We start from the raw sequence: 9,250 nt of genomic DNA, 5'->3' as shown, positions 1-9,250 counted from the left end.
ATATATATATATATATATATATATATATATATATATATATATACTTGTATATGTTGCATCATCTAACTGTGGGTTTGCATTTTCTAAGACAGTGTTTGCAAATAAACAGCACTATCAGCTAGTGCAATTCATTCTAAGCAAACTCCCACTTGGGTTTTTATATGCTTGATCTGAAGCCATTAAGGGACATTAAGAGAAAATCCCAATATGGAGCAGTTTAAGTCCGTGTATGTACACGCTGACCGCACGGCCACGGATTAATGAGTTGCCTTTAATAGGTTTTTTTCTGTTCCGGAATAAAGAACGGAAGAGAAAATGTTCTTTTCCTAGACAGACAGAGAGCTGAGACAGAAGAAACAAGTATAGTATACAAATGATCAGGGGAATGACGTGAGCTCAGCATTATAGGTTTGATCCCAGCAATCCTTTTCAATCTGTTTCCGAGTACTACATCTGCTGGGATTTCAACTTGACACTACTCTATCACATGAGGCTGAGGATGTAGTTGTATATGGAGGATTGTGAAAATCTTTTTTTAAGTGTGAATGGCTGTAGATACCAAGAAAGTTGTTTCTTGTAGTTAAAAAGCAAGTTTTTGTTTAACTACATGACAGATTTTGTTCTGAGAAAGTGCTGTTGTTTCACGTGGGTCTGATCATCTGTCAAAGTATGTAGTATGTGTGGAATTTATACTGTCAAATCGTTTATCACGATTAATCACATCTGTTTATATGTGTGTATATATATATATATATATGTACAGTTGAAGTCAGAAGTTTACATTTGCAAAATGTTAATTATTTTACATGTTATATGTAATAATGCATGTTATTTTTTATTTAGAACTGACCTGAATAAGATTTCTCACATAAAAGACGTTTACATATAGTCCACAAGAGAAAATAATAGTTGAATTTATAAAAATTACTCCCTTCAAAAGTTTACATACACTTGATTCATACTGTGTTGTTACCTGAATGATCCACAGCTGTGTTTTTTGTTTAGTAACAGTTGTTCATGAGTCCCTTGTTTGTCCTGAACAGTTAAACTGCCTGCTGTTCTTCAGAAAAATCCTTCAGGTTGCACAAATTCTTTGGTTTTTCAGCATTTTTGTGTATTTGAACCCTTTAAATTAATGACTGTTTGATTTTGAGATCCATCGTTTCACACTGAGGACAACTGAGGGACTCATATGCAACTATTACAGAAGGTTCAAACACTCACTGATGTTCCAGAAGGAAAAATTATGCAATACGAGCCAGGGGGTGAAAACTTTTGAACAGAATGGAGATGCGTACATTTTTCTTATTTTTTCATTTAGCATTTCATTTACCAGATTCTGAAAGGGGGATGTAAACTTTTAACTTCAACTGTATATGTATATATTATGTAAGCACACCTTTATTTTGGATGCAATTAATCGCGTGGAAATGCATTTATATTGAATTCATGCATACCTGCTGAATGTATATCAACTAAGTTCTTCTGACTATGAAGGTACAAGAATTCGGACACAGCTTGCGTCTTTCAGAGCTGTGTATTAAGTCTCTTTCTGTCTCTCCTCACAGCTTGCGCTAACATATTTTCCACACGCCACGAGACACCAATTACACTTTGCCAACTGTTCATTTCTCAGAGGAAATGGTGAAAAATATCAGGGTGAAACTGGGCTATCAGGTCCAGTGAGAAAATGAAAGATTTCTCTTCAATATAATCCCAGAATTCATATTTATCTCATATATGGCACAGCACTCAATATAAAAAACACAAGCAATAACCTGCTTTTTCTATTCATATTTTATATGCTGACTTTGGAAGAGAATTCTGTGGAATATACAGTGTTTCGTTTAGGATTGTGAAGTAACATTTTGAATTGAATGAAATAAATGTAAATAAATTAATTGTCACATTGTGACGTATTATTTTAGTATACACTGCTGGAAAAAAGTTTTAAATAATTACATTAATTGTATTAATGTATCTTCCGCTCATCAAGACTGCATTTAATGATATTATTTATTAGTAAAATTGTGTGAAATATTATTACAAATTAAAATAACTGTTTTCTATCTAAATATATTTTAAAATATAATTCATTCCTGTGATGCAAAGCTGAATTTTCAGCATCATTACTCCAGTCTTTAGTGACATCCTTCAGAAAGCATTCTAATATGCTAAGCATAGGCAATAAGCTCAAAATGCATTACAGAAGACAGCTAGTAGGTCACTAACATGTTTAAACTGTCAAAACTGTTATGGAAAGCCCATAAAAATACACTTTCAACCATGAGCTCCCATCAGCCTCTGCTGTAAAATTTCCTCCCTTGACATCAGTGGGATCTGTTACACTTGTGCACACACTCACGCACACACACAGTGAGTGGACTCATCTCTCTTGTCCTTATTTAAATGAAAAAGCTGTTTATAGAATAGCTCCACCCTCCACCTCCTCCATACACCCACAAACAGCAAACCATCTGATCATAAAAGCTCCTTACAGCCCTGAACGTTACTGCGAGCGTGACGTCTGTTCAGTCGCGCATTACAGGCACATGCTCGCTGCATGGTGCACTTTATTTGAATACTTATATCTTGTTTAAAATGCTTTCAGTAATGCATTTTGTATAAGCAGAAATATTATTTATGTAAATAAAGTTGTGCTTATTTTGGTTGCAATAAAATGGCTTCCTTAAATGGGTTATGAATTTGCTTTGACCAGTTTGATTCAGAGGCTGCTGCAAGTGTCTTCTCATTAAGAACAGCTCAGATGTGGCAATGCAATAGTGTCATCAACACATTTAGAAAAGATTATTAAACCCAACCTGAGTTTTATATTACTTCATATTACAGAACACAAAGTTTTTTGCAGCTTTGCTTTTTTTCTGTTTTTTTCATCAGAACAGATTTGAGGAAATTTAGAATTACATCAATTGCTCATCAATGCATCCTCTGCAGTGAATGGATGCCGTCAGAATGAGAGTCCAAACAGCTGATAAATACATCACAATAATCCACAAGTAATCAACACCACTCCAGTATATCAATTAACATTTATAAGAAACAAATCTTTCCTTCAGATATTTTTAACTTCAAACCATCCATAATCCATTATATTGTACGGAAGCTCATTTCCACAACTGAAAAAAAAAAAAAAAGGTAACTGCGACGTTTTATCTCACAATTCTGACTTTCTTCTCTTAGAATTGCATGATACAAACTCACAATTCTGAGAATTTTATTCTCAGAATCTCTAGATATAAACTCGCAATTGTGAACTACAAAGTCAGAATTGTGAGTTATAAACTCATAAATCTGACATTTTTTTCGCAAAATTGCGTGATATGAACTTGCAATTGTAAATTATAATAAACTCGCAATTCTGGTAATAAATTAAGAATTGCGAGATATAAACTCACAATTATTACTTTTTTCTCAGAATTGCGAGTTTATTTCTCGCAATTGTGATTTTTTTTTTCTCAGAATTGCAAGCTTTTAAGTCAGAATTGTGAGATATAACCTCAAAGTTTTGAGAACATATTTTTTCCCCTCAAAACTGGATTTTATAACTCACAATTGCGAGTTTATATCTCACAACTCTTATATCTCGACTTTTTTTGTGAGATACAAAAAACAATTTCTCCATTTGGACCTAATTTCTCAGAATTTTGAGTATATATCTCACAATTCTGACTTAAAAGCTTAGAAAAAAATCACAACTGTGAATAAAAAGTCAGAATTGTAAGATAAGAAATCCCATTTCTCAATTTTGACTTTGAAATTTTGAATTTCTCAGAACTTTCAGTTTATATCTCACTATTCTGACTTAAAAACGTTCAACTCTAAAAAAAGAAAATCACAATTGCAATTAAAAAGTCAAAATTACGAGATACAAAATCCCATTTCTCAAGTCTGACTAAATTTCTCAGAACTTTGAGTTTATATCTCACATTTCTGACTTTAAAAATGTGCAATTCTGAGAAAAAAAAAGATACAAAATCCCATTTTTCAATTACATCTCACAATTCTAACTTTTTTTCTCTCAGAATATCGAGATATAAACTCACAATTCTTGGAACATATCCCCCTCCCCCAAAACTGGATTTTATAACTTGCAATTGTGAGTTTATATCACGCAGTTCTGAGGGAAACGGTCAGAATTGTGAGTTTGCATCACGCAATTCTAAGAAAAATATCAGAATTGCGAGATAAACAGTTGTAATAACTATGTAATATTTTCTTTTATTCAGTGGTGGAAACGGGCTTCCATCATATTGCTTTCTCTAATAAAAAAGTAACTGAGTCTCAATTAGGAGAGAAATATGTACAGATCAAGCACCATTTACAAGCAAAAATCTAAACAAATGTGTTGGTGGGTTTTGAAGTGAGAGGACAACAGGGGATGGATTTTTTACTGGTGGAGGCATTATTATGGATTATGGACTCATTCTGGACAGAAGTGTCAGTTTAAAGTTAAAACACTTTAATGATTAATTATTATTACAAACATTCACCTCTTCACTTCACAAGACATTTGATGGAGTGGAGTGGTGTGGATTACTTGTGGATTATTGTGTTGTTTTTATCAGCTGTTTGGACTCTCATTCCTCATTCTGACAGCACCCATTCACTGCAGAGGATCCATTGGTGAGCAAGTGATGTCACGATACATTTCTCTAAATCTGTTCTGATGAAGAAACAAACTCATCTACAACTTGGATGAATTGAGATTGAGTACATTTTCAGAAATTTTCATTTTTGGTTGAACTATTGCTTTTAGTAAGTAAATGATAAAAACCATGCTTCTTCAATAACTATTTTTTTAACTTGCTGAGTACATCTGTTGGGCATTATATTTAAGTTTCTTTCTTTTCCCCAACAGCAAAACTCGGACACCAATGGCAACTTACGGAAACGTGTCAACTCCAACATTCAGTCTCAACCAGACTCCAAGAAAACCCAAAGAACCGAAACATCTACCAAGAGCGGTGCAGCTGCCTCCAAACCGACCTTGACCAGCCAATCATCTTTCACCTCAGAGGGTACCAGCAGTTTCTCCAGCCAATCACGTCTCAGCCCCAGTTCTGCCAGCCAATCGAATGCAGCCGCTCCATCCTCCGCCTCCAAAACGACACCGCCGGCCCCTCCCTCAACGCCAACAGTTCCAGAGAAACCATCGCCCAGCGCAACCACAGGCTCCGCCCCTCTTCACCATCTCCTCGGGCCTAAATTAGAGAATATTAAAAAGAAAGAAGCCAAGGCTGCACCTCAACCTGCCGCTCCTCCAACCGGAGGAGCCAGCAAGATCGACGAATACGCACGTATTTTATTCCCAGTCTCCTTTGGGGCGTTCAACATGGTGTACTGGGTGGTTTACTTATCCAAAGACACCATGGAGGCAAAAGGAGGCTAACGAGAACAGGCTTGGTTGTTTGTACCCTTTTTTTCTACGACTCAAATGAAATAAAGAGCCCTCTCAAGGATTACGTCAACAAGCAATTCCAAGAAACAAAATTATATTACAGCAGACAAAACTGCACAAGCGCGCAGAAGAGATTATCTGGGTGAAATAATATTAAAACTCTTTTTTGTTGATAATCAAAAGGGCCATACAGAAGATTAAGCATGTGGATATATTATAATAAGTAAAAATAATTCAATTAAAAAACAATCCAAGCAATCTCACAGGAATGAATCATAGATTTATCTGTTGTCTGTTTGAATAGCCATATTTCCAGTCTGTCCTATTTATCGCCGGACACACTGAAGAAGGAACAATGCCACTGAATAGAAAAACCAATACCAGGGTCGTTAAGTCTATTTTTATATAGAAACACTTCATTCGGAGAACCGGGATTTTCAGAAACCCAACAGATCTGAACTGGCCTTGCGGATATCTGCCAAGAAGATGTATTTCTGACATAATACACAACGTATTTCTATTTTAAACCACATCATGGTGTAAACTATCAGGCATGAATGGTATCTATCCTGTGTTCTCTCGCCAAGAGAAAACGTTGGAACGGAGCAAGTCCTGATCGGTGAAAAACACATATGCATGTCTTTTATTTTTTAAAGAGACTATAAGAATCGTCGTCGTTACCGATTAAGTCGTTAAAGCACAAATGATGATTTTCTCTCTTTGTTTTTGAAGTTGAATGGCTTGTTTTTAGTTCAGTTCGACTTGGGTTTCGTTTTCATTATTGCAGTATTTTTTCGTCTTATAGCTGATACGTTCTCTGCTATAAAGAAGGAAGTGTGACATAGGGAAGGAGTTTCACCATATGAAGCACAAAGCATGTGCCCGACAGGCCCCCTGGAGCCTGGTGCCGTGGCAACCGCACAGGGGCCAGATGGTTCTGGAGTCATTTAGAACAGTAAGAGGGTTAAACAGACTGATGTTGTCATACAAGAGCCAGAGGATGACGAAAACCTCCACCAATCCACATAGGGCTGTTTTTGTATGTGTAAATTGGACTCACAGTGATTGGTTGAGGTCTTCATTATCCACCAGTCATTAGTTGCCACAAATTATTAGTGTTAAAGGAATAGTTCACTCAAAAATGGTTCCATAGAACAGGAAAAGACATTTAGTAGAATGTTTAATGTCAAGTCTAAAAATGACAAGAACGCACCATAAAAGTAGCCCAAATGACTTCTGAGTTGCCATTTTAAAATGGAACCCCACTTAATATAACGTAAATGATGTCTGTCACCCAAATATGTATAAGAAAACCCATGAAAGATTTATGTTAGTTAAAATCCACATTGTTTTTTACATATTTTGGACTATAGGGGGCGCCATTATTTCGATGTCATAAAATGGTTGCACTCAGTGAGCTACTGGCGCAACATTTAGCTATTTTTACAGCAACACAACTGTAAAATAATGATAAGATAACCACATCTACTGAAAGTGCGTACAGGTGGTAATGGATATGGATGTAGGCTTAAACTAAATGCATTACCATCGATTTTTCCCTATAAGGAGTCTAAATTCCCCTGGATATCGAGTGAAATCCATGCTGAGAGACTCTTTCAGTGGCTGCGGCGTCATGTCAAGCATCGGCATGTTTTCATCCTGTTAGGATGGCATCTAGCATTTCTTGTCTGTTTGTAAGCTTTTTTCAGTAGCTGTGGTCTACTAAAAACCTCAAAGACATAAGGGCTAAAGTGGAAAGAACAAAGACGCTGGTCTTTAGAAAGTTTTGTTCATCCACAGGCATCTTCCTATTCTTTTCTCCTCTTGTTATCTCTAGGAAATCAGTGAAGACTTACACTGCTTCTCTTTTTTCCCTTCGACAGAAAATTACAACCAAGAGCCACACAATGTGGCATTGTATCCATATTTTACAGTATTTTCTGAGTTGTTTTGCAGTAAAAAAAAAAATAGCAACAGGTAGCACCAGTAGGTCACTGAGTGCAACCATTTTACATTATAGAAATAATGGCACCCCAATAGTCCAAAATATATTTTTAAATAACATAAATGGTTTTTACTACTACATACTTCAGAAAGAGACATCATTTGCATTATATATTACAAGTCTTAATACCTGGGGTTTGATTAGATATAGCAAAAGAGTTCATCAACAAATAACTCCAATTTTGGCTTGTTCATCACACAAAGCTACTGTGTGATTTTAGGGGACTGAATGGAGAGCATGAAAATACTCACATGGACTATTTTTATGGTGTTTTTTGGAGCTTGACAAGTTTAAAAAAATTGGGGTTTCTCAGCGATGCCATAGAAGAACCATTTTAGCTTGCCCAAAGAACCAGTGAAAATGTCTTAAACATTTTTTTTAGTGAGACAAACCCTTTAATAGTCCAAAGAACCTTTTTACACCCTAGAAAGGTTCCTTGGATGTTGAAATGTTTCTTAAAAGAACCATTTTTATTAGTATGACAAACCGTTTAATAGTCTATAGGAAAAATATCTCCTTTTGTGTTCTACAGAAGAAATCAAGTCATATGGGTTTGTAACAGCATGAAGGCGAGTTCATTTTTGGGTGAACTGTCCCTTTAAAATTTGATTTACTTGATTCATGGTGTTTTGCTGTTTAGTACTGGTGTGCTGGAGAATGCTGAACTGATACTTTGTTTTTTGGGGTGATCTTAGAAGACGGCTTTTGAATCCATACCACCATTCTGTTCAAATAGAACATAAAATAGCATACATGGCATACATTTGTTTGGTTTAATTGAAACTATACAATTAATTAAACAATTATTTGATTACTTAGAACAAATGTGCATGTGTATTCTTAGACCCGTGCCTACATGAGTGTGGATGTGCTGGTATTTCTGTGTGCGAGGTAATATGATCAGACATGAATCTTGACTACCACTCCACATGTTAACGAAGCACAGTTCATCTAATGAATCATTAATGTTGCTCTCTCTCTATCACAGTCTCCAACATAAATGTACAAGAAGGCTTTTAAGTTTACTGGTCAAAGAGATAAAAAAAATTGTTTAATAAGCATAATATTTACTATATACTGCTCATTATACACTGTATATTGCCTTATATTTTATTTAAAACAATATAGACGCCTTGAAAGGCCATGCATTATTACTATTTTTTTTTTTCCTCAACTTGTTTTCTCTTGGATCTCAAGTGTAATATGCAGTATACATGCACTACTGGTCAAACAGTTACACAAGAACATTAAGAAGCAAAAAATGTTTTCAGCATTAATAATATTAAGAAATGTTTTTGGAAAAGCAAATCAGCATATTAGAATAATTTCTGAAGGATCGTGTGACACTGAAGACTTCACAATATTAGTTTACTGTATTTTTGATTAAATAAATACAGCCTTGGTGAACTTCGTTCATTAATTAATTACCATTTTTGACTGGTACACTCTTAAAATTTAAAGGTGCTTTAAAAGGTTCTTCACAGCACAGCAATGCCATAGAAGAACCATTTTTGGTTCCACAAACAACCATTCAGTCAAAGGTTCTTTAAATAACCAGCTCTTTCTTACCTTTTTATAATCTAAAGAACCATAAAGCAGGTGGCCACAAAGACCCTTTTGTGAAACAGAAAGGTTCTTCAGATGTTAAAGGTTTTTATGGAACCATTTAGACAAAAGGGTTCTTCTACGGCATCGTAAAGCACCTTTAGTGTAGAGTCCGGTATGAACATTATTTGCTAGTGACCAATAGTGGATATTGTGTGAAGCACAACGTTTTTAAAAACCTGAAAAAGGGAGGGGGCTTTGTTATCATGGTTGACGAATTG

The 9,250-nt window shown here is 35.3% G+C and overlaps 1 protein-coding gene across 1 annotated transcript in view; it reads left to right on the top strand.

Moving 5' to 3' along the window:
• gabra4 (gamma-aminobutyric acid type A receptor subunit alpha4) overlaps positions 1-8,671 on the top strand; it is a 62,447-nt gene extending 53,776 nt beyond the window's left edge. Inside the window, 1 exon segment of the mRNA XM_073820123.1 lies at positions 4,880-8,671. Within this exon segment, the coding sequence (XP_073676224.1) occupies positions 4,880-5,410 (531 nt within the window). The 3' untranslated portion in view covers positions 5,411-8,671.
• The last annotated feature ends 579 nt before the right edge of the window (positions 8,672-9,250 follow it).

Source organism: Garra rufa, chromosome 16 (assembly GCF_049309525.1).
Source record: "Garra rufa chromosome 16, GarRuf1.0, whole genome shotgun sequence".
NCBI lineage: Eukaryota > Metazoa > Chordata > Actinopteri > Cypriniformes > Cyprinidae > Garra > Garra rufa.
Note: the sequence above shows the minus strand (reverse complement) of the source record. Positions and strands in the feature narration are given on the sequence as shown.